The sequence below is a fragment of the Astyanax mexicanus genome, chromosome 22 (assembly GCF_023375975.1).
Source record: "Astyanax mexicanus isolate ESR-SI-001 chromosome 22, AstMex3_surface, whole genome shotgun sequence".
Lineage (NCBI taxonomy): Eukaryota > Metazoa > Chordata > Actinopteri > Characiformes > Acestrorhamphidae > Astyanax > Astyanax mexicanus.
In genome coordinates, this window is record NC_064429.1 from 17508354 (window position 1) to 17533551 (window position 25198).

General features: G+C 34.5%; 3 protein-coding genes across 3 annotated transcripts; all 3 read right to left on the reverse strand.

Annotated features, from left to right (window-relative positions):
* LOC107197135 (C-X-C motif chemokine 11-6) lies at positions 1 to 1612 on the reverse strand. The gene is made up of 4 exons (XM_015602833.3): positions 920 to 1612; positions 665 to 785; positions 450 to 539; positions 1 to 324 (listed from the first exon to the last, which is right to left on the reverse strand). Exons 1-4 carry the CDS (start codon positions 975 to 977, stop codon positions 312 to 314), a joined length of 282 nt encoding a protein of 93 aa, XP_015458319.1. The 5' UTR covers positions 978 to 1612; the 3' UTR covers positions 1 to 311.
* Positions 1613 to 2871: 1259 nt separating this feature from the next.
* LOC111191009 (C-X-C motif chemokine 11-1-like) lies at positions 2872 to 12181 on the reverse strand. Its single transcript, XM_022664903.2, has 7 exons — positions 12044 to 12181; positions 11652 to 11774; positions 10587 to 10709; positions 6301 to 6423; positions 4132 to 4255; positions 3945 to 4034; positions 2872 to 3499 (listed from the first exon to the last, which is right to left on the reverse strand). Exons 3-7 carry the CDS (start codon positions 10627 to 10629, stop codon positions 3487 to 3489), a joined length of 393 nt encoding a protein of 130 aa, XP_022520624.2. The 5' UTR covers positions 10630 to 10709; positions 11652 to 11774; positions 12044 to 12181; the 3' UTR covers positions 2872 to 3486.
* An 11583-nt stretch (positions 12182 to 23764) lies between these two features.
* Positions 23765 to 24815, reverse strand: LOC103028100 (C-X-C motif chemokine 11-6-like). The gene is made up of 4 exons (XM_007238694.3): positions 24707 to 24815; positions 24430 to 24553; positions 24245 to 24334; positions 23765 to 24013 (listed from the first exon to the last, which is right to left on the reverse strand). The coding sequence occupies exons 1-4, from the start codon at positions 24756 to 24758 to the stop codon at positions 24001 to 24003; spliced, it is 279 nt and encodes a 92-aa protein (XP_007238756.2). The 5' UTR covers positions 24759 to 24815; the 3' UTR covers positions 23765 to 24000.
* Positions 24816 to 25198: the final 383 nt, after the last annotated feature.

Consider the following 25198-nt stretch of genomic DNA (forward strand, 5'->3'; position numbering starts at 1 on the left):
TTTATTTCACATATTTACAGAAGTACAAACATTAAAATGAGAAAAGCATTTAAAAAAGATAAATAATAAAGGTTAAACATTTTCAGAAAATATATATATTAAATATGCATTTTACAAAACACAGCTGTATACAAAAATAGCTGCCGATTTTTACAGCTTAACAAAACTGCTTCTTTATATATTATTTTTTTTAGTTTTATATGTGTGTTTTTACATTATGATATACATACATACATGCATATATACATACACCTATACATAATAAACATATCCAGTGCTGTGTTGTTGTCTTGTTCTTCCACCACCATGTTTTACTGGGCACTCCTAAACAATAAAAGCAAATAATGAATCCATACATTGGATCAATTTATTATATCAATATATTAATGAATTATTTTTTTCATTCATTAATAACTCTGAATAAAATTAAATATAATGCATTTTCTCACCTTTTCTTAATGGCTCTCTTGATGTAATTCTTAGCAAAGTTGGATTCTGGGTTCAAACATTTTTGCCCTGCGCCGTTCTTCAGTGTGACACTAAAAACAGAAATGAAAAAGAAATTAAAATAGGTTTTGTAACTCATACATAACATACTACCTGAATACAACATTTTATTTACAAGTTATTTTTTATATCTAAGTTAATTAATCATTGAACTTACACAATTTCCACATTGTCGCAAGAAGGACTTGCAGGATAAACTTCAATCTTCTCGATGCGCTGCACACGAACCATGTTCACCTCGCCTTTACACAAACATCTCTGCACACTGGTCTTCTGTCCTGCAAATGATTAAAAGTCTATATTAATATTTATTGCAGTAAATAGGTTAATCATCAAGTTATTGAGAGAGTAGAATGATTAAATCTATTATACAGTAGAAACAGAAATAGATCATTGAAAGAAAGACTCCTACCTTCTACACTGATCATAACCAGACAAGCGAGAACAGCGAAAGCTGCAGCAGACTTCATTTCTCTCCTGTTCTGAAGACTGGTGATGGATGATGATCCAGATGTTGTTTCTGCTCAGACAGCTGTGTGAATGAAGCTGTGATTGAATGCAGCCTTTTTTATACTCTTACTCTGGGCTTTCCCACACTTTTAGAGGCCTGTTTTGGAGCTAATTTCACTTCCTCAAACTTCTAATACTTCCTCCTTTGATTTTACACTTTTCTCCTAATCAGACTTTATTTCTTGGAAACATGTTGATTTCAAGTCAGAAGTTCACATGTGCACATTTCATCATGCTGATTTGGACTTATTTGTGCACATTGCATCACTATATAGACTGACTATGCAACTTTTACGTAAATGTAATAAACTTTTGTTTGAAAATTGGTCAATATCTTGAATGGTGGGCTTAACATATGAGTAGAATTAGCATGGATGGAAGTGATGTGGCCCCATCAAAATCCAGCCATTACAAAAGTGCCACCAATAATTTGATCCCCTCCAAAAATATTCTGATATGTCAAGGTCATATTAATCTAGAGGTGCAGAAAGGGTTAAATCACATTCTCTACTCGAGTTCTACCTCTCCGTGCAATATACAGTGGGGAACATAAGAACAGTGGTATGAACAAATGTGTGCACCCTCTGATCATTTTTATGATTTTCCTTTATAAATCATTGGTTGTTCGAATCAGCAGTTTCAGTTAAATATATCATATAGCAGATGTTCACAGTAATATTTGAGAAGTTAAATGAAGTTTATATGATTTACAGAAAGTGTGCAATAATTATTTAAACAAAATTAAACAGGTGCGTAAAACTGGACACCCTTGTTTTATTGATTTGAATATCTTTAGCACTAATTATTGGAACACAGAGTTTGGTAAGCTCACTGACCCTTGACCTACATACACATGCATAAACCAGAAAGGGTTAAAGAGCCAATTGCAAGTTTTTCTCCTCTTTGCATCGTCTCTGAAAAGTGTTTTTTGAAACTGTAATTTTAAACTACTATATTGTTGGTCTCTGGAGACTGACAACATGATGGTGGTAAAATAAGGGGATTTTTACTCAGCCATCTTGATTTTAACTAAAAGTGGCTGAAGTTCTCTAAATATTTCAGCTTAAAATCTAAAATGTGTTTTTTTTATTAACTGATTTAAGTCAGTAAGTAAAAATAACCTGGTGTAATCAACATATCAGTTTCATTTATCAGCTTTTACAGTAAGTGAATACCTAAATTTCAGGATACGAACTTCAGGATACTTTCAAAGTTTTTGAAATGTTTCATATTAACTGACCTTCATTTCTTAGTTTAGTAGTTCTTGCCGTAAAATATATTAGAACATTACTCAAATAGAGCTATTCACTGTATACCAACTCTACCTCTACACAACTTTACAACTGATGCTCTCAAACACATTAAGAGGACAAGACACTTAAGTAATTAACTCTTGATAAGTTCAGCACAGATGTTAACTGAAAGCCATTCCTGATAAGTTGAGAAAGCTGGTGCTGTTACATTAAATCTCTACAGTGTACAGAAGGGCTTTTATTAGCAAACTTATTTAACACAGAGCAAAAAGAGCAAAAAAATCTAGTGTTCAATATGTGTCAGAAGAGTTTGTCAATTCTGTGCTCAGAGGGGAGATGATCTTGATGTATGATGTCACTTCTTCATTTTACATGTACATTTTATATGATCTACAATATAGATGTTTTAGGTGGCGTTTTTTCACTGAATACCTCACAAACCTAATCTTATCAACCCTGCTGCTTCGTCTAATATCTAATATCTGTGCAGGTCAAAGTTTTTAAAATAAACATATTTGTACAAAAAACTCCCAAAAAAATGTTTATACAAAGTCTGTGCATTATATAGTATTAAACAATTTTTATTTACACTGTAATCCCATACGTTGTTTGAACTCAAATGATTTAAGTCTGTTTTACATAAAATTGGATATTTCTAAACAATACTCAACTATTTTGAGTTAGTTGAACATTTGTGGGCACATATTCTCTACTATTCAAACTGAGATATTTGAGTCGAAGCAACTTATAATAACTGAGTTTAGTCCGTTGCCATTAACAATCTGTCACAATCTATTTGCATACTGGGTGTGTCCAACAGTTTCTGACTAACACTCACCATCAGTGTGTAGTGATTCCCCCTGGGCTACCTTAGAAATAAATCAACGGCCCCTTTAGTTGTAATCACTTGATATTGATGCTAGCTCAAGTTTTTATTCCCCATTACTTAAATGTATTACAAAAATAAAAAAACTTAAATCAACTTCCCCTTTAGTTGTAATAACTTGATGTTTTAAGTTTAGCTAACTTAAGTTTTCCTTCCCCATTACTTACGTTTCCTTGAATTTTTTAAGTACATTCAACTTATCCGGGCTTACAGTGTAGATTTTTAAATCTGAAATATAGTAGCAGAGGCACACTGTCACTGCAGGATTTTGAAACTGATGTTCTTGTAATCATCATTTTTTTTATCTTCACCGATGGACTGCTACATGGTTTACTGAGTACTTCTGAAAACAAAAAAAACATGTTTTTAATGTATAATATTTAGAACAATATATATAATATATAATATAAATTCTGTATATATGCACAGAGGGATCTATTTAAAGAACTAATCTAGTGTAAAGTTTTCACAATCAGTGAGGGTTTTGGATTTCATTTTCCAGCAGGACTTGACACACAGCCCACATTGACAAAAGTTGGCTGTAAGCCATAATCATCATCAATAAACGAAATAAACACTTAAAATAGATCATTCTGTGTGTAGTACATCTATATAATATGAGTTTCACATTTTGAACTAAATTACTGAAATAAAGAAAGTTTTAAAGATATTCAGAATATTTGAGATGCACTAGTGTTTCTGATCTATATTGTAGCATCATGCTAAATTATTATATAAAAAGTATTTACCTGACTAATCTCTATTTTATTAATGTTTTTAGTTCTCACCTCTCTTCAACAGATTTCTTGATGTAGTTCTGTGCGAACTTTGATTCTGGGTTCAGGCATCTTTTTCCTCCAATATTCTTCAATGTTACACTAAAACAACAAAATAAGAGCAGTTAGTTTGTTTAATGTTATTAAATGAAGAATGTTCATCATTATGATTATTGTTGTTATTTGTTATTGAACTTACATTATTTCCAAAGTGTCACATAAAGGACTAGCAGGAAAGACTTCAATCTTCTCGACACGCTGCAGACGAACCGTGTTCAGGCGGGGACCAAGACATAAACACCTCTTCACACTGGTCTTCTGTCCTGCAGATAAACAATAATACAGAAGATTAATATTTACATCGTTTAACTATATATATATATATATTATATTTTCATTTAATATGTGTGAACAAAGACAGAGCTATGATGAGTCAATAATGCCTTATCAATATCAAATATAATATAATTTGAAAAATGAAATAAAGGATCCTACCTTCCACAATGGTCAGACAAGCAAGAACAACAAAAGCTACAGCAGACTTTATTTTGCTTCTGTTACTGAAGATGCTCTTGTGATGGATCGAGAGCCTCATCTAGTTTTATATGCTCAGGTTGGCAATTCAAAATGTGGTTATTCATGGAGAGTATTTTAACATGTACACTGAGTGCCCACAAGAATACGTGGGATTGGGAGGGCGGGCGAGGCACCGACTGAGACGGGGTGGGAGGGCGGGCGAGGCACCGACTGAGACGGGGTGGGAGGGCGGGCGAGGCACCGACTGAGACGGGGTGGGAGGGCGGGAGAGGCACCGACTGAGACGGGGTGGGAGGGCGGGCGAGGCACCGACTGAGACGGGGTGGGAGGGCGGGCGAGGCACCGACTGAGACGGGGTGGGAGGGCGGGCGAGGCACCGACTGAGACGGGGTGAAAATACTGACTGGTAAAATACTTTAAAAAAATTTTACCAGTCAGGTTTAAGCAGCAGTAAAGCCACTCTGAGGTGCAGTGTTACACAGGAGTTTCAGTTTAGTTCTCCAGCACCTAGACTGGAGCAGTATTTGCAATACCTGCTAAGTGCTGGCCATTTGGTCATTCAGAGGTGAGTATTATTGCCCTATAGTCTGCTTATAACCCTGGCTAGCAGCATTAGCATTACCTTCTAACCTAACATCGCCCTGGTTTACCGGAACACTCAGGGCTCCTCAGTGTAGCACTGTTAGGCAGCATTAGTGCATTCTCCAGCTTTAGTGGAAATCTGAAAATCTAAGCTTACTGTTAATAAACTGAAGTGTTTACTCACCCAAATAAACAATTTTCAGGAGAAAAATCTATGTAGATTTTCATTCAATGCTCGTTTGATTTGTCTGACTCGTCTGAAAATGTTTAAGAATTACAATTTTGTTTACTTAACTTAGCTTAGCTTTACAGCCGCTGGGGAGCAAGACTTGATGAATTAGAAGGAAAACATGGCAACACCTCTGTTCCTAAGAAGTGCAGCTTAAAATGCACTTTATAATCCAGTTCCCCTTGTGAATAAAAATAGACCAGAAAATAGATGTTTATTTATAGTTTATAGTGAAAAAAGTAGATTAAAGTATACTAAGCATAAAAAATAGTACAAAAGTCTAAATTGTGCTTAAAGTGTACTTAACTGGAAATGGAATAACTAAGATGGAACTATTTTAAATATACTTAAGTAACATTTAAACATACTACTTTGTGTACGTAACCCTATATTTTAAATATGCTTACAGTAAAATGATAATATATTTAATGAGTATTACAACTGTATTAATATTATACACAGAGTATATTAGGAATGTGCTAAGAATTGATGTTAAATACATTTACATTTGAGTATAAATCTGTGTCTTGTTCCTTTCTAAAAAGTTACATGATACACTGCACTTTAAGTGAACTACTGGAGCAGTTGTTTTTAACACACTTTGCTAAAACTGGCCAAAAATAAATTTGGAAATAAGTATTTATAATTTTTTCAATGGGAAGAGGGTCATTCTCAAATTTATTGAGAACTTCACAAGAAAAACAATAGTGTGCTTGGTAAATTTTTCATCAGTTGTTTACATGTTACTCTTTGTTTACAGCCATTGATATGTCGCATAGGTTAACACGTGAGTTTAATATTTTTAATATTTTTACTCAGATACATTTTGTGCTGCATCTTTACTCGTTACCATTATAAAAATGTTATGAATTATTTCAAACCCACATTATCACTGCCAGAGTGGTAGATGCTCTGCACTCTCACTGGGTCTGATAAAGCTCCTCATTTTGACTGAATAAAGCTCTATTAAAGTGAACTTTCTGTGTGGACATTACTTATTTCATGAAGGACACGTCTTACCTGAGATTTTACTGGAGAGGACTTGAGGTCCAAAAGTGGTCCTGGTGAGAAATGGTTCATTTTTATCATGTTGGGAGTTCACCAAAAGTGGAATGAAAGAAGGAGGTTGATCTACTGTAACATCTGTAAAAGTCAAGGTCAGGACAATTTGTACTTAAATGCAGAAGTGGAAAAAGTACTGAAAAATTGTAATTTAGTAAAAGTACCTTTACTTTGCTAAAACTCTACACAAGTAAAATTAAAAGTACCCATCTAAAAATCTAGTCGAATAAAAGCTAAAAAAAAGTACTCAATTTAAAATGTACTTTGAGTAAAAGTTACATAGTTACTTTTAACTATTTGATGTAAAAAAAAAATAAAACAAATCATAAATTATTTTTTTTTTTTTAGAACATTTATCACATTTTTACTTTAAATCAGAATGCTGTATCTGTATCTACTGGAGAAATATTTTACTTCACTACTGTACTTAAGTACTAAAATGCAGTATCTGTATCTACTGGAGTATTATTTTTACTATACAATTTTACTAAAGTACTAAAATGCAGTATCTGTATCTACTGGAGTATTATTTTTACTTCACTATTGTACTTAAGTACTAAAATGCTGTATCTGTATTAAATGAAGTATTATGTTTTACTTCACTACTGTAATTAAGTACTATATTCTGTATAGTGCAGTATTATTTTTTACCCCTCTACTATATTTTACATACTAAAATGTTGTGTGTGTATCAACTAGAGTATTACTTTTTACTTCATTACTGTACTTAAGTACTAAAATGCTGTACCTGCATCTACTGGAGTATTATTTTACTAGAGTACTGTACTTAAGTATAAAAATGCTGTATCTGTATCTACTGGAGTAATATTTTTTTCTTCATTACTATACTTAAGTACTAAAATGTTGTATCTGTATTTATTAGAGTATTTATTTTACTTCACTATGGCACTTAAGTACTAACATGCTGTATCTGTATCGACTGGAGTAATATTTCATTTCACTACTGTACTTAAGTACTAAAATGCTGTACCTGCATCTACTGAAGTATTAGTTTTACTCAATTACTGTACTTAAGTACTAAAATCCTGTGTCTGTATCTACTGGAGTATTATTTTTTACTTCACTCCTGTACTTAAGTATTAAAATGCTGTATCTGTATCTACTGGAGTAATATTTTATTTCACTACTGTACTTAATTACTAAAATACTGTATATGTATCTAATGGAGTGTTTTTTTTTCCTTCCAATTTTACTTCACTACATATTTTCCATGAGTTTAATATTTTTACTCGCATACATTTTGTGCTGCATCTTTACTCGTTACCATTATAAAAATGTTATGAATTATTTCAAACCCACATTATCACTGCCAGAGCGGTAGATGCTCTGCACTCTCACTGGGTCTGATAAAGCTCCTCATTTTGACTGAATAAAGCTCTATTAAAGTGAACTTTCTGTGTGGACATTACTTATTTCATGAAGGACACGTCTTACCTGAGATTTTACTGGAGAGGACTTGAGGTCCAAAAGTGGACCTGGTGAGAAATGGTTCATTTTTATCCTGTTGGGAGTTCACCAAAAGTGGAATGAAAGAAAGAGGTTGATCTACTGTAACATCTGTAAAAGAGAGTCAAGGTTAGGACAATGTGTATTTAAATGCAGAAGTGGAAAAAGTACTGAAAAATTGTAATTTAGTAAAAGTACCTTTACTTTGCTAAAACTCTACACAAGTAAAATTAAAAGTACCCATCTAAAAATCTAGTCGGGTAAAAGCAAAAAAAAAGTACTCAATTTAAAATGTACTTTGAGTAAAAGTTACATAGTTACTTTTAATTATTTGATGTAAAAAAAATAAAACAAATCATAAATTAAATTGTTTTTTACAACCTTTATTACATTTTTTCACTTTAAATCAGACTCTTTTTGCTATTTCTCTGGTTACTCTGGCTGTTATTGTGCAAAAGTTTATAATTTGTTTATTTATGATCACTGTCAGGGTGCGGGAAGGAAGGACGAGGAGAGCGGATGCAAATGCGAGAGATTTTATTAAACAATAAACAAAAGACAAAAAATACACAAATAAACTGAAACTAAACTGAAAACAAGAAACACGGGAAACAGAGACGCAACCATAACAGGCTAACAAAGCACAAGAACCGACACGAGGGAAAGGGAGCACGGACTATAAATAGTGGAACACACACAGGAAACAGAAAACACCTGGGGCTAAGGGGCGGAGTAACAAATGAACACAGGTGAGGGCAAGAAACACTGAGGAACACGGATCACGTGGGAGACACACTCACAGGCACAAGCAGAGACAGGCACAGAAAAGGTAAATAAACACAGAAACACGAGAACAGACAGGGACCACGTGACAATCACCCAGATTGCCAGCATGGTATTTACAACCACTTACAAAACCTACCATTTAACACCTTGACAACTAAAGGTTTGGCATTGGAGGAATTGGAGGCACATGCTACTTTAAACATTGGTTAAAAAAAAAGCTTTTTAGTGGTTTAAATTTAAATCAGTTTAAATGAGTACTGAATGTTAAATGTTAAGATTTTGTTGTTTTCTGGACAATGTATTTAATCCGTGCATCATTCATTCATTTGATATTCAACTGAGAATCAAAATATATTATTATTTAATATTTTTATTTCACTACTGTACTCAACTACTAAAATGCTGTATCTGTATATGCTGGAGTATTATTTTTACGTCATAATTTTACTTAAGTACTAAAATAATGTATCTGTATCTACTGGCGTACTATTTTTACTTCACTATTGTACTAAAGTACTAAAATGCAGTATCTGTATCTACTGGAGTATTATTTTTACTTCACTGTTGTACTTAAGTACTAAAATGCTGTATCTGTATTAAATGAAGTATTATGTTTTACTTCACTACTGTAATTAAGTACTAATATTCTGTATAGTGCAGTATTATTTTTTACCCCTCTACTATATTTTACATACTAAAATGTTGTGTGTGTATCAACTAGAGTATTACGTTTTACTTCATTACTGTAATTAAGTACTGAAATGCTGTACCTGCATCTAAGGGAGAAATATTTTACTTCACTACTGTACTTAAGTACTAAAATGCAGTATCTGTATCTACTGGAGTATTATTTTTACTATACAATTTTACTTAAGTACTAAAATACTGTATCTGTATCTACTGGAGTATTATTTTTACTATACAATTTTACTTAAGTACTAAAATACTGTATCTGTATCTACTGGAGTATTATTTTTACTTCACTATTGTACATAAGTACTAAAATGCTGTATCTGTATTAACTGAAGTGTTATTTTTTACTTCACTACTGTAATTAAGTACTAATATTCTGTATAGTGCAGTATTATTTTTTACCCCTTTACTTTATTTTACATACTAAAATGTTGTGTGTGTATCAACTGGAGTATTACTTTTTACTTCATTACTGTACTTAAGTACTAAAATGCTGTACCTGCATCTACTGGAGTATTATTTTTACTAGAGTACTGTACCTAAGTACAAAAATGCTGTATCTGTATCTGCTGGAGTATTATGTTACTCAACTACTGTACTCAGGTACTAAAATCATGTATCTATATCTACTGGAGTAATATTTTTACTTTACTACTGTACTTAAGTACTAAAATGTTGTATCTGTATCAACTGGAGTAATATTTTATTTCACTACTGTACTTAAGTACTGAAATGCTGTACCTGCATCTACTGAAGTATTAGTTTTACTTTATTACTGTACTTAAGTACTAAAATCCTGTATCTGTATCTACAGAAGTAATAGTTTTACTTCATTACTGTACTTAAGTACTAAAATGCTGTATCTGTATCTACTGGAGTATTATTTTTACTAGAGTACTGTACTTAAGTACAAAAATGCTGTATCTGTATCTGCTGGAGTATTATTTTACTCAACTACTGTACTTAAGTACTAAAATGCTGTAGCTGCATCTACTGGAGCAATATGCTGTATTTGTATCTTGTATCTGTATTTGTATTTTTTTTCTTCCAATTTTACTTCACTACATATTTTCCATGAGTTTAATATTTTTACTCGCATACATTTTGTGCTGCATCTTTACTCGTTACCATTATAAAAATGTTATGAATTATTTCAAACCCACATTATCACTGCCAGAGCGGTAGATGCTCTGCACTCTCACTGGGTCTGATAAAGCTCCTCATTTTGACTGAATAAAGCTCTTTTAAAGTGAACTTTCTGTGTGGACATTACTTATTTCATGAAGGACACGTCTTACCTGAGGTTTTACTGGAGAGGACTTGAGGTCCAAAAGTGGTCATGGTGAGAAATGGTTCATTTTTATCCTGTTGGGAGTTCACCAAAAGTGGAATGAAAGAAGGAGGTTGATCTACTGTAACATCTGTAAAAGCGAGTCAAGGTCAGGACAATGTGTATTTAAATGTAAATAAAATTTTTAGTGCCTTAAAATTTTTTTCCACCCCATGACCTTTATCACATTTTTCTCTTTAAATCAGACTCTTTTTGCTATTTCTCTGGTTACTCTGGCTGTTATTGCGCAAAAGTTTATAATTTGTTTATTTATGATCACCCACATTGCCAGCATGGTATTTACAACCACTTACACCACCTACCATTCAACACCTTGACAACTAAAGGTTTGAACTTGGAGGAATTTGAGGCATATGCTACTTTAAGCATATGCCTCAAAAAAAAAAAAGCTTTTTAGTGGTTTAAATTTAAATCAGTGTAAATGAGTAATGAATGTTAAATGTTAAGATTGTTTGTTCTTTTCTGGGCAATGTATTTAATCCATGCATCATTCGTTCATTTGGTATACAACTGAGAATCAAAATCGGGAAAATAATAAAAAAACATTTAATATATTAATATTTCATATTTTTATTTCACTACTGTACTTAAGTAGTAAAAAGCTGTATTTCAATCTACTGGATTATTATTTTTACTTCACTACTGTATTTAAGTACTAAAATGCTGTATCTGTATCGACTGGAGTATTATTTTTTAGTTCACTACTGTATTTAAGTACTAAAATACTGTATGTGTATCTAATGGAGTGTTTTTTTTTACTTCCACTTTTACTTCACTACATATTTTCCATGAGTTTAATATTATGACTCTGATACATTTTGTGCTGCATCGTCACTTGTAACCATTTTAAAAATGTTATGAATAATTTCAAACCCACATTATCACTGCCAGAGCGGTAGATGCTCTGCACTCTCACTGGGTCTGATAAAGCTCCTCATTTTGACTGAATAAAGCTCTATTAAAGTGAACTTTCTGTGTGGACATTACTTATTTCATGAAGGACACTTCCTACCTGAGGTCTTACTGAGGATGACTTGAGGTCCAAAAGTGGTCCTGGTGAGAAATGGTTCATTTTTATCCAGTTGGGAGTTCACCAAAAGTGGAATGAAGGAGGGAGGTTGATCTACTGTAACATCTGTAAAAGAGAGTCAAGGTTAGGACAATGTGTATTTAAATGCAGAAGTGGAAAAAGTACTGAAAAATTGTAATTTAGTAAAAATACCTTTACTTTGCTAAAACTCTACACAAGTAAAATTAAAAGTACCCATCTAAAAATCTAGTCGGGTAAAAGCAAAAAAAAAGTACTCAATTTAAAATGTACTTTGAGTAAAAGTTACATAGTTACTTTTAATTATTTGATGTAAAAAAATAAAACAAATCATAAATTAAATGTACACTTCTTACCTGAGGTCTTACTGAGGATGACTTGAGGTCCAAAAGTGGTCCTGGTGAGAAATGGTTCATTTTTATCCTGTTGGGAGTTCACCAACTGTGGAATGAAGGAGGGAGGTTGATCTACTGTAACATCTGTAAAAGAAAGGAAAGGTCAGAACAATGTGTAGTTAAATGTAAATACAATTTATAGTGCCACCCTATTAGCATTTTCTCTTTAAATCAGACTCTTTTTGCTATTTCTCTGGTTACTCTGGCTGTTATTGTGCAAAAGTTTATAATTTGTTTATTTATGATCACCCAGATTGCCAGCATGGTATTTACAACCACTTACACCACTTACCCTTCAACACCTTGACAACTAAAGATTTGGCATTGGAGGAATTGGAGGCACATGCTACATTTAGCATTTGTTAAAAAAAAAAGCTTTTTAGTGGTTTAAATTTAAATCAGTGTAAATTAGTACTGAATGTTAAATGTTAAGATTTTGTTGTTTTCTGACCAATGTATTTAATCCATGTCTCATTCGTTCATTTGATATTCAACTGAGGATCAAAATCAAATTTCCATTCCACCTTAAATGCTTACTGCAGTGACACACAGACAGTCATCCTTCAGTAAATGGTTTATTTCCTTTGCTCATAATTGGAATTGACTGTATTTATTTTGCTTTGGTCAGAAAAAAAACCTAATATGCAGCAGAAAACCCCTGCAAATTATTGCAAGCTCTCTCAGTCTCTCACTCAGGAGGTGTCTGGTGGCGGGGGAGCCAAAGGCTAGGCTACTGGCTTAATTCCTTAATGCATATTCAAAAGAGTTAATGCATATGAAAATGTTTGAACAGTTTAACAAAACGCTGGTTGACCAGGGCCTCATGTACTAAGACATGCGTGGACTTCCTACTAAAATATTTCATATGCACAAAAATGATGTATCAAACCGTGCGTAGGCAGAATCCCAGGTACTTTCTCTTAGTACATTGCAATCAACTTGAAATCAACTTGAAAATAATAATAATAATAATAATAATAATATACTAGAGTATAATAGCATAATAGTATAATAGTAGCTGCTGTCTTCTAAGTAATTTAATAATTTAAATTAATTATTCTAAAATGGATAATAAATGCTTTCATTTAAATGCTTTAAATGAGTTGCCTACCAAGAAGCCACCCGTCAGCTTGTTTTCTTATACTCTTATGCTCTTGAAAATCTGAAATGGCTTATAAGCCAGTCACATCATGAGCCGAAAAACATAATGGTCACACAAAATTCGCTCTTGACGAAATCGACCATTGGCAATATTTTCCAATAATGCCAACGCTGCCATCTCCAACAACTCCAGCACAACATGATGCCATCACATTGAGAGATATTATAGACAATCCAGGAAAGCAATGTCACTGTTGCAAACACTAAGTCAAGCAGAATGTTGTCCTGTAGGACAGAAAAGGTAAGCCACCGATGGGCAGGACTTCATTAATGTAGCTTTGGATTTTATTTGGTGATCTGACACAGTATAAGCTTTCACCCCACACCATGAAACCAGGCCTTTCTAGATGTATGAAGTGTTTGACGACAAACCACTTATATTTATTTGACCACAATGCCTCCACACTAGGGCTGAAAGATGAATCGTTTTTTTTATTGAAATCACGATTTGAATAGGCACGATTTTTTTTTTATCGTAGGTGCTGCGATTTGAATTAGCCAATAGCCTGCAAGTGTGCGTGTGATAACGCAGCCTGCTCTTCCGGAGACGCGTCGTGACTTCGCGGCATGTGTGCCGTGACGTCACCGTGTTTGTAGTTAGTAGAGTTGTGGGGATTATAGTCTTTGGGCTCATAGTCACTCCCATGTTTTTTTTTTTTGTTTCTTGAAATAAAATAAAAAACCTGACAACTGCATTTAATCTGAGAACCCTGGGAATATTTTATGTGTAAAAACGTTACTAATTATATTTGATGGATATGTTAATCACTAACACAGGTTTCAGGTTTCGACTACAACATTACTAAAACGTTTTGAGTTTGCTCCACGCAGGAAGCACAATACATGTATGTAAGCCATGATGGAGACTCATCAATGAGATAAAGAAACAACACAGAGTGACAGACAAAGATTTAAAGTCATCATTGGTACAGGCTTACATCTTTCTTCATGAGTCTACAGTCTATAAAAATGTATAAAAAAGAGGCAGGGTGCCTATAGCAAAACACCACAATAAAAGGTGGGAGTGAACTAGATATTGTTACAAGGGTTCACTTACTTTTTCCAAGACCAATAAGTGTGTTAAATAAATGTGTTAAAAAAACTGCAAGATCATATTTTTTTGCATTATAATTTTAGCAGTGTTATATTTGTTAATATACTTTGCATGGATGAAAATTAGATCACAATTTATGAGAAATGTATGCAGAAACCATGATATTTCAAAGGGTTCACATACTTTTTCTTGCCATTGTAAAACTGTCTGGGCCCTGACTAATAGAGAAGTTGACCTGTACCCTGTAAATATAAACATCAATGATATTTTGGCTACACGCATAGTGGTTTTATCCTTAAAATTGCATATGACACCTTGACATCCTTTTCACATTTTACATGAATCAGTGCTCAAAAAATTATGTCTGTTAAAATAATATGTATTTAATCAGTAAATGTATACAGTACTGTGGAACTGTAGGGTTGTCTTTTCAGATGGGAGGTGGTCTGACTGCTGCTCACCCTTCTCACTGTTTCCTCCATTTGCATCTGATTTCATTCCACTAGAATGCACAGAAACAGAAAGTAACATCATCAAGCTCTCCACATTCACACAACCTTTTTTAATTGTTTAAAAGAAGCCTGGCAGACAAAGCCCAGTGTTTTGTAGTGATGGCACCAGCTTACATTTTGCCTCCCAACATCCTCTTTCCTTGCTCTTCATTTGGATCCAGGCACACCTTCTTTCCTGTCTTGAGTGTGATTCTGCATTGGATAAAAAGCAGTCAGTATTGCAATAGTCTTAAAAGAAAGTCTAAAAAATAAAAAACAAGTTTTTTTTTAAGTTTGTTTGTACTTTGTGTAGCCAGGTGGTGAATTGAGAATACACCTTTAAAATGTGTGTCTGTAACTTTAAGAAACACAATCAGAAGTGTTGTCACCCTGAGAGAGGAAAGGGAGGAGCTAAGAGCATGGTAGAGAGGGAGGCTCAAGCTGCAGTGAATGGTGGTGCTCCATTTTAGGATTCATCCAGAGCCATCCTAATGAAAATCAGGAAATACTGAACAATATAAGGTTTAGTTGGCCTATAACAGTAGTAGATGCCTATTTTGCCTTTCTAAACATGTATTTTGAATGAATCACAACCAGATGCGGGCAGATGGCATTGTTTCAGTGGGGTAGTGTGCTCCTCGTGTTCAAGCCTTGTATTTTTCTGGGTTACAGAAGCTGTTTATCCAAGTTCTCTTAAAGAAATGCTCAAATTTTGTTGAGTAAAGCTGAGTAAATCGAGGTGAGCTTAAAAACAAATATTAAAAGAGCTCTGTTAATGGTATTAATGTGGTATTAATGTTATTTATCTATTTTCTGTAATTAGTGCCACTACCAAATACTGTACTGTGTTCTTAGTTAGGGTTTTTACAGTGTATTCATTTTTATTTTTATTGTTTTGAGTTACATTTTATAAAAAAATCAGAATAAAATACCCGGAAAAAAAAGTTTCTTTTGTCATTTGGTGTGCTTCCTTTCCCCGGTGACATTTGTTTCTTTTGTTTGAGCCATTTTCCCCCTGTCATTTTTTAAGCCTTATTTCAAAGCCAATGCATTGCAGTGGAGCAGTGGTAGCACACTGGTTTGTATTCCCAAGGTTCAAAGTCCACCTTAACTCCATTCCATCGCAACAAACTATATCAGTAACAACATACATGCAGACAAATATATAATAACCTAGATATACAAATAATTGAAAATAATAAAATGTCATTTGAGCCCATAACACTATAATGCAACCAACAATTACATGCTGTTTATAGGGGCTGGTTTTCTCCAAATTACTTTAATACTCTTAAGTTTTGGCTAACTAATCAGATGCTGATTTTTAAATGACTCAGGGTGTACTTACACTAAGCACTCACTGCATTTAAACAATCCGTTCCTGAGTACGCTTACGTCACCACTAACTGCTCAATTCCAAGCACTCTCTCTCGTGAGCGAGTACTAGATAATTCGCTTTAACTGACTCAGAAATATGCTCCAAAGTCACGGTTATCTCAGTCACAGTTACATACATAGTGCCATAGCACACGCTCTTGAGAGGATGGTGGTGTACTGCAATATGCAAGCAGCGCCTTGTAGAAATCACCTCCACTGTTTTTAGCTTTTCTCATCAGCTTTTTCACAATTTCAACTGACTTCTCCGTCAGCCCATTCAACTTCATTGACTTCGTGCATGTGATGACGTTCTCTGCTAGTAAGTAATAGTCAGAAAATCTTTGTTGTTGCCTGTGAACAAATCAGCACCTACTTTCTGATATGGTCTCTGTGGCAGTGTATGTGGCATCTGTGGCTTACTGAGGTTTCTGGGCCGATATTTCAGTCATGTCTGGCAGGATGACACCAAATCTGAAATCTCTTTGTTGATTCTGCACCAATACATAACTTTACACGCCCTTCTCTTCCACTTCTCCATGCCCAAAAGACGCTCATGGACTTTTTCTAGCATAATTTTTTTACTATTTGACTAATTTTACTATTTTACTGCCCTTGCATACAGCATTATTCACTACATTTAACCTCACCTCTACAATTCCAATATGCTTGGATATCTGAGACATACTGCTGCCGCACTTGAGGCCATCCAGTATCTAGTTTCTGCTCCAGTCATCGATCAAGAAACATACGCTACTGGTTGCCAGTCTTTATCATATTTCTGCAGTAGTACTGCATCTAAACAAGTCTTTGATGCATCAGACGATATTTTCATAGGTCTGGTAGGATTTTCATAGGTCTGGCTCCCCAATCAACACTTTCTTAAGCAGTTGACATGCCTTTTCATGTTCCTGATTCTAATCCCATTCATGTTTCTTTTCAGTTAGCAGTCTTAGTGGTGCAATCTTTTCAGAGAGATTGGGTATGAACTTTCCCATATAATTGATCGTCCTCATGAACCTCTGCACATCTTTCTTGTACTAGGGTCTCAGCATTTTTTCAATGGCAGAAACTTTCATTGGATCAGGTCAGATTGCTGATGATGTCTCACACAAGTGTCAGTTCAGACACACCCAGGTGGCACTTGTCCCTTTCCAGTTTCAGGTTTGCCTTCAATGTAACTTCTAGGACTTCTAGAGTCTATAATTGTGCTCTTCTTTTGTGGCTCCCCATATAATGATGTCATCTCCTTCAGTGTGCTCATAGACTAGGTGTATTGTCTTGTGCTACACCTCAGGAGCTGATGCTATTCTGAAAAGCAATCTCTGGAACCGGTATCTTGCAAATGGTGTATTGAATGTACACAATTTAGAGCTGGCTTCATCTAACTTTAGCTGCCAAAATCCAGAAGAAGCATCAAATTTGCTAAAGAACTTTGTATTTTTGCAAACTGAGCCATTATCTCTTCACGTGTAGGGAGTTTTAAAAGTTCTCTTTTTATTTCCTTATTGAGATCTCTTGGATCTAAACAAATCCTTAGTTTGCGATTTTGCGTTTTTTTAATGACCCCAAGATCTTCCATTCTGTCTAGCTCCTTTTTCAGTTAATCTTTTATCTTTTTCTTTCTGCATGGGTGTATTACAGGAGGTACATTCTTGTTAATTCAAATGGTATGCTCATGAGGTAGACAGCCCAGTTCTTTAAACAGATCACTGCGCTCTTGCATCATGTCATAATGTCATAGTCATTTCAAACTTTCAACTACTAGGACCCTCGTTACTAAATTCAGTTTTTCACATGCCGCCAAACCAAATATGGCCTGTACCTCTTTTGGCGCCACAATAAACAACAGTGTGTGCTCAGTCTCTTTGTATGTCACCTGAGCAAGACATTTTGCTCTAAGTGAAATATCAGTTCCAGCATACCCAGTAACTTTTACTTTGGCAACATTTACTTTAGCATCATGCAGTTTGGGTCATGGTTTCAGTTCATTATACACACTTTATCAGATTACATTTACGTGAGCTCCGGTTTCCAGCTTGAACTGTATCATTTTATTTTGCACTTGCAGAGTAATCATCCAGTCTTCTTGCTTTTGTTCATTATGTGACAACATGTCTGCATGCACTTGACTTTGTTTTTTCTGCTTTAACAACAACTTGCGTAGTGATTAAGTTTTCCGCATTCATTGCATTTTTTTCCATATGCTTGACATTTTTTCGGCAAGAACTTCCACAGTGATCACAATGTTTTTTGTTGGGATCTGGCGGGTTCCTGGCTCCATGAGTCAGTTGCTTGTCTTTCTGTGTGTTACTGCTTTTTCTCACATGCTTCTTTAGAGCATCTATGGTGCAGTTTTTACTCACTAGCTCTTAGCCCTTAGCACTAGCCTGTGGCTTCACGATCTCAGCGGCTCTACACAATACTAGTGCCTTTTCTACGTTTAAATCTTGCTCTCTGAACTGTCTTTTACACAGTGCACTATTTAGAATCCAACAGACAATTCTATCTTTAATCAGAGAGTATGTTAACTCACCAAACTCACATGTTTTGCTGCGGTTCCTCAGTTCTGTCACATACACATCAATCGTTTCTCCTTATTGTTGCACATGTAAAGAACCTCAATAACTCAATTTTAGTTTCATTAGTGCAGAGCACCTTATTTTAAAATGAAGCTGGCTTGTTCAAATGTGCTTTAGCATACCTCAAGCGACTCTGTTTGAGGCCTGTGCTCAGAAAAGGCTTCTTCTGCATTACTCTCCCATGCAGCCTCTCCTTGTGCAAAGTGACACCATTTGCAGTAAGATGATGATGAGGTCTTTGGAGCTGGTCTGTGGGTTGACTATGACTGTTCTCACCTTCCTTCTCCTCTCTCTTGGTCTGCCACTTTGTGACTTAACTAGAACTGTGCCTGTGGTTCTTCCATTTCCTCACTATGTTCCTCACAATGGAAACTGACAGCTGAAATCTCTGAGAGAGCTTTTTATAGCCTTCCTCTAAACCATGATGTTGAACAGTCTTAGTTTTCGGGTCATTTGAGAGTAGTGTTTTGAGGCTCATATGTTGCCACTTTTCAGAGAAGATGCAAAGAGGAGAAAAACTTGCTATTGGCTCCTTAACCCTTTTATTAATTTTGTGTTCCAATAATTATTGCTAATCCAAACAACCAATGATTTTTAAAGGGAAATTATGAAAATGATCAGGGGTGCGCAGTTTTTTAATACCACTGTATATATGTACAGTGGCATGAAAAAGTCTTTGTATTGTTTTTGCATTTTTGTCATACTTACATTTTTTAATTTTCAAACAAACATTGCTATCAGACACATATGACCTGAGTAAATATAAAAAGCACTTTTTAAATTATGAGTTCATTTATTAAGGGAAAAATAATATACATCCATCTAGCCCTGTGCTATATATTTCACTACTAACCACAACTAGACCTGATTACTGCCAGACCTGCAGAATCAAGAAAACACTTAAATAGAACCTAAATAGTTATATTAGTAATTAATAGTTCTACTACTAGTTATAGTAATTAATTATTGTAATTATATAGTAACTATAGTAATTAAATAAAACAAAGTCATTGATTATCTGTCAGTCGAGAAAAGGTAACGAAGTCTAAGGCTTTTGGCTCCAGCGAACCACAGTAAGAGCTATTATTCACAAATGGAGAAAACATGAAACAAAAAACATTGCTGACCAACAGTAACACAAAAGCCCATTTCACATTTTCCTAAGAAACATCTTAATAATCCCCAGGACTTTGGGTGTGTTCCATTACATATGGTGTAAAACTAACACAATTTCAGAAAAAGGAAATCATACTTTGGTGCTTCAGGGGATGGTCAACTTGCTGTAAATGATGGAACCAGGAATTCTGCTGTTTACCAGGCAGAATATCTGGCCATCTGTTTGTGACCTTAAGCTCAGGTGTGCTTGGGTTATGCAGCAGGACAGTGATCTAAAGCACACAAACAAGTCCACTTCTGAATGGCTTTAAAAAGGTTTTGGAGTGACCTTGTCCAAGTCTGATTCAGTAATCAAATCTAATCTACTAGCTGTACACTTCTGTACAGTGCTTTTTGTCAGCACATAAAAAAGCCTTACTAGCTTTTCTGTTTTTTTTAGTCATTCTTCATTTGAAATGGGAAATAGTGTCACAAAGGCTACAGAGCATATAAAGATGCTTAAAATATTATGCACATCTCCAAGAGTGAGTATGCACAGTTAACTAAGTTTAAAAAACACATTTCTCCATGATTTTGTATTTTTATGGAAATAGCTTAGGTAATTCATTTTCAATATTTGAGTAAAGATTATAAAAAATGTATATATTTAAATAAAAATAAAAAAAAAATATATATATATATATATATATATATATGTATATATAAAACATCCAGTTTTACTATATACATTAGTAACAATATACCACATTTATTGAATATGTATTGTGACTGCATTGACGGTCATGAATTATTTTTAAATTTTTTTTTTACATATAAAATATTTGCTGGCATTAAAAACACCCCAGAAGTTTTACCCTTTTTTACTTACATTATCTCAGTCTTTGAACAAGAAGCACTTGAGTTGAATAGCTGAAGTATCTTAACATCTGTCGCATTTACATGCTTCAAGATATTCCCTTTGCAAAAACAATGCTCTCCTTCCGCTTCCACTGCTGCACGGTCTTCGGGTAAGATGATACAGAATTGTTGCAGTTCTGCAAAACCTAAAGTTTAGAACCCAGATAGATAGAGTCAAAGATTTTTACTTTAATAAGACTAAAATAATGTTGCTTTATAAAGGTGTGTAAACTATTCCACCACTGACTGAAATGAGACATTCTGCTACAGTATTGTCTTACCTGCACACAGTGTTGCAGTCATTCCAAATAATACTGAAAACATTAATAAAACAGCTTTCATTGTACAGGCAGGTCTTCTATTAGCAAGGAGGACGAGTGCTTTTAGTTGGGTTGTACAGAGGAGTGTGCAGTATTTTTACAGGAACACCTACCCTACCCACAGTCACTTTCTAGACCACAAAGATGTCAGTGATAAACGTTGTGCAAGAGTATTTTCTGCATGAGGGACCTTAATAGAGTGTGTAATATAACTACGATGAAACAGGAAGATGATGGAATCCTGCACGTAATCAGTAACACTAACTTTACCTGGTGCAGATGCGGTCACAGCACTCCTGTGCCAACTGAAACAGAGTGGATTTGCTGCAGATCCATGCAGAAACCCTGGAGCATGTAAATTCCAGAGTTTATTAAGACTGTATGAAACATACATGATTTAAGTGGATATTGAAACACCCAGGCGCTGTTTGATTGATAAACAGTTAACTTCAGTTTGCTGAGTAGCTAGCTTCATCTAGTTAGCGTTAGCTAGTGTTGTAGAAAAAAAATGAAAGGTGGGTTAACCCCCACCTCTCGTCCGGGGTACAACTCCCCTACGTGTTGGTTTGATAGAGAGTCGTAGACAGGTGGAGTGAAGTTGAAAGCAAACCAAGTATTTATTACTGAATTCAGGAGAACCAATACATACAAGACAGTTAACAGCCGTCCCAGTAGAAGTTCTGACCCCCCTCTGATCTGACTCCATGTTTATACCCCAAATGACGTGAAACCTGCTGATGAGGCGTTGCTAAAATCATCTCATGTTAGTATGCATATTCTCACGTGTTAGTGTTCAAGTTTCACAGGTCTGACCGGACCACTAGTGTTTGGCCTTGATTGTGTCCAGTCAGACAGTGTGATATTGTTCCAGTAATTAGACAGTGCCGCCCTCCCTATGTGCGCGCGTCCTCCTCCCGCTTTGGTAGGTGAAGGACTTTGCACGCACAGAGAGAAAGGCCGCACTGTTCGTCCCGAAGCCTCCTTTGTATCAATTTAGTTCATCCAGAGTGCACTAGCTGATGATTGATGGTCGTTAGTCAGAGACATGCAGTAAACGAAATGCTTCAAGCATGAGCTACACAAGTCTCACAATAGATCTCATATGTTATATGTTAATGTGTTAGTGGCGCGTGGTTAGACCGCCATACAATAGACCATATGTGTTAGTAAACGCCTTATGTATCGTGTGGGTTAATTTGTCATAATAAAGTCTGTGTTAGTCACATGCCTGATCAAACAATGTTTTACTATATATGTAAAGGATATATTGTGATTATTGGTTAATCTTCTATATAAATGCGTGTAAAATACACTGTGAGTAAAAATGATCAAATGTAAGGTGAGTATTGGTTAATGCATATAAAATACAAGGTTTCACACAATGATTATGTAATTATAGATACTAAGATAAGTAATCATAACTGAAAGATATTTGTCAATACACCCAAAGTGTAATAAACAGTTACTCTTCACTAGTTAGCTAGAGTTGGCTAGCTATCTTAACATGGCTAGCATTATCTATTTAGCTAGCTATCTTAGCTAGGTAAGTAGCTAACACTAGCTAAGTTAGGATAGCTAGATAAGTAGCTAACGCTAGCTATGTAAATCTAACATAGCTATCGTTAGCTACTTAGCTAGCTATCTTCAAATAGCTAGCATTAGCTGTTTAGCTAGCTGACTAGCTAATGCTAGCTATGTTAAGATAGCTATATACGTAGCTAACTCTAGCTATGTTATCTTTTAACTGTCAGTTTACGCTCTGCATTGATTTTTGGTTTGGCTTTTATTTTTCATTGAGGAACTAGTGTAAACAAATAGTTTATGTTAGTTAGACGTTCGAGAACCAACCTTGTGACATCACTTTCAGCGCTGGGACAAGATAGCGCTACACTTGCTTAAAAAAATGACATTTAGATTGCTTATTATTTTATTTCAGATTATCTGACAACTGTTAAACTTATATGATTTGTTAGAGTGAAAATACATCTTGTGAATTATACTAAATCCTTTAAGTCTTTTCATGTCCACATAAACACCATTCCATTTTCCCTAGTAGGTCTTACTAAATTAGTTAAAGAAGTAATCTGGTGTAAAATGGACTTGATAACAAGTCTGAACATTCGTTAACTAGCCTACATCTGTTTGTACCCCCAGCGTTCTGAAATAACGCTATAGCTTTATAGCAATAACCAAGCTTAAAGTATTGCTAAACTTCATAGGTAGAATTTTGAGGGCCCTGACCTTTAAAACGAGGCACTGAGAGCTTTGAAAGTGCACAGATAGTTTATTAAAAACACTATTTATGCACACACTACTTGAGGTAGTTCTCTGTGTGCCACTATTTTGAAATTAAGTCACAATATGTCGACTAATTAGCATGAAAGAATAGGTAGGATAGGAGAACAGCAGATGTGGAAAGTAATTAATTACATTTACTTACGTTACTGTAATTAAGTAGATTTTATGAGTAATTTGTAATTTTTAAAGTAGGTAATTTTACTTTTCACTGAATAACTCAAAAACTTTATCTTACCATCCATGCTGCTTCGTCTAATATCTTTGACTCAAAACTTATTATCTTATCTTATCATAATCATCTTATTTAATGTACAAAAATTTGATTGATTTTGATTGATAGAAAAGATAAAAAGGCTCTGACATTATTTTAAACATTTATTTGACATGTTTACAATGAGGAACACATTGCATTTCTCTTTATCTGTACAGGTCCGAGTTTTTTAAATTAAACATATTTGTACAAAAAAAAATCCAAAAATATGTGTATTTCTACAAAGCATGTACATTATACAAACTTGAACAATTTTTATTTACATATTTTTTTTTTTACAATATCTGAAATATAGTAGTAGAAGGCACACTGTCGTCTTCTGTATCTTCTTGAATGGTCTGCTACAGGCATGCTTTACTGAGTAGTTCTGAAAAAAAAAAACAGACGTGTTTAGTTTATACTATTTAGAACTTTTAGTTCATATTAATTTAAGGATAATTCTTTAAATTAATAAAGATTTTAACTGCTACAAATGAATTTGAGTTTGTTATAATATAAGTATATTTTTCTGGTTATTATTTAAAACATATTAATCATTAATATTATTAACTTCATTATTATATTAATCTGTATTTAAATTAATGTTCTGAACTCTCACCTCTCCTCAACGGCTTTCTTGATGTAGTTCTGGGCGAACTTGGATTCTGTGTTCAGGCATTTTTTCCCTCCATCGTTCTTGAATGTAACACTAAAATAGCAAAACAAGAGGAGTTAGATTGTTTAATCTCATTTTAATGAACGATGTACATCATTATCATTAATGTTATTGGTTATTAAACTTACATAATTTCCACGTTGTCACAAGAAGGACCAGCAGGATAGACTTCAATCTTCTCGACACGCTGCAGACGAACCATGTTCAGACCAGGACCCTGACATAAACACCTATTCACACTGGTCTTCTGTCCTGCAGATTAACAAAAACACAGTGCATTTAATAAATTAATCTATTACAGATGTTGTGCAATCAATAATAGACTTATTATAATGAAAGACAGTGATAAATAGAAGTGTTTCATTTAACAGAAATAAAAAAGAGGAAAGACATAAAGAATCCTACCTTCCACAATGATCAGACAAGCAAGAACAACAAAAGCTACAGCAGACTTCATTTTGTTCTGTTATAAAAGATGCTCTCAGTGATGTTCTTGGGGATGCTGTTGGTGGTGTTCTTGAAGATGTTCTTGTGATGGATAGAGAGGCTCATCTAGTTTTATATGCTCAGACTGGGTATTCCCCTCTATAGATTGTGCTTAAATCACTTTCAGTTTCCACCCCAGAGCTTCCTCTCCATGTGAAATTTCTCCTTCCATGGAAGAACTTTCCCTAGTCTGCAGTTTCTAAACCCAGATTTCATCACACTGTAAGTCTTGGTGTCATGAAGTCATGACTTAGTTCTGCAAAGTTCTGGATGCAAGTTGTTTGGTGCAGCAACAGAACACTGAATTTAAAGTGATATTTTATTGTTGAGAGGAATTTGAACCTATTAAATGTGAAATATGAATACATTTACTGATGGTATAATGGTATTTTGTGGTGAAATTATTAATTG

Coding starts and splice junctions, on each gene's coding strand:
- LOC107197135 (XM_015602833.3), bottom strand. CDS start 977: ATGAAGTCTGCTGCAGCTTTCGCTGTTCTCGCTTGTCTGGTTATGATC. Junction 786..919: donor GGTTATGATCAGTGTAGAAG/GTAGGAGTCTTT, acceptor AATCATTTGCAG/GACAGAAGACCAGTGTGCAG. Junction 540..664: donor TGCGACAATGTGGAAATTGT/GTAAGTTCAATG, acceptor TTCTGTTTTTAG/TGTCACACTGAAGAACGGCG.
- LOC111191009 (XM_022664903.2), bottom strand. CDS start 10,629: ATGACCACTTTTGGACCTCAAGTCCTCTCCAGTAAAACCTCAG. Junction 4,256..6,300: donor CCTCTCCAGTAAAATCTCAG/GTAAGACGTGTC, acceptor GTTTATCTGCAG/GACAGAAGACCAGTGTGAAG. Junction 4,035..4,131: donor TGTGACACTTTGGAAATAAT/GTAAGTTCAATA, acceptor TTGTTGTTTTAG/TGTAACATTGAAGAATATTG.
- LOC103028100 (XM_007238694.3), bottom strand. CDS start 24,758: ATGAAGTCTGCTGTAGCTTTTGTTGTTCTTGCTTGTCTGATCATTGTG. Junction 24,554..24,706: donor TTGTCTGATCATTGTGGAAG/GTAGGATTCTTT, acceptor GTTAATCTGCAG/GACAGAAGACCAGTGTGAAT. Junction 24,335..24,429: donor TGTGACAACGTGGAAATTAT/GTAAGTTTAATA, acceptor TTGCTATTTTAG/TGTTACATTCAAGAACGATG.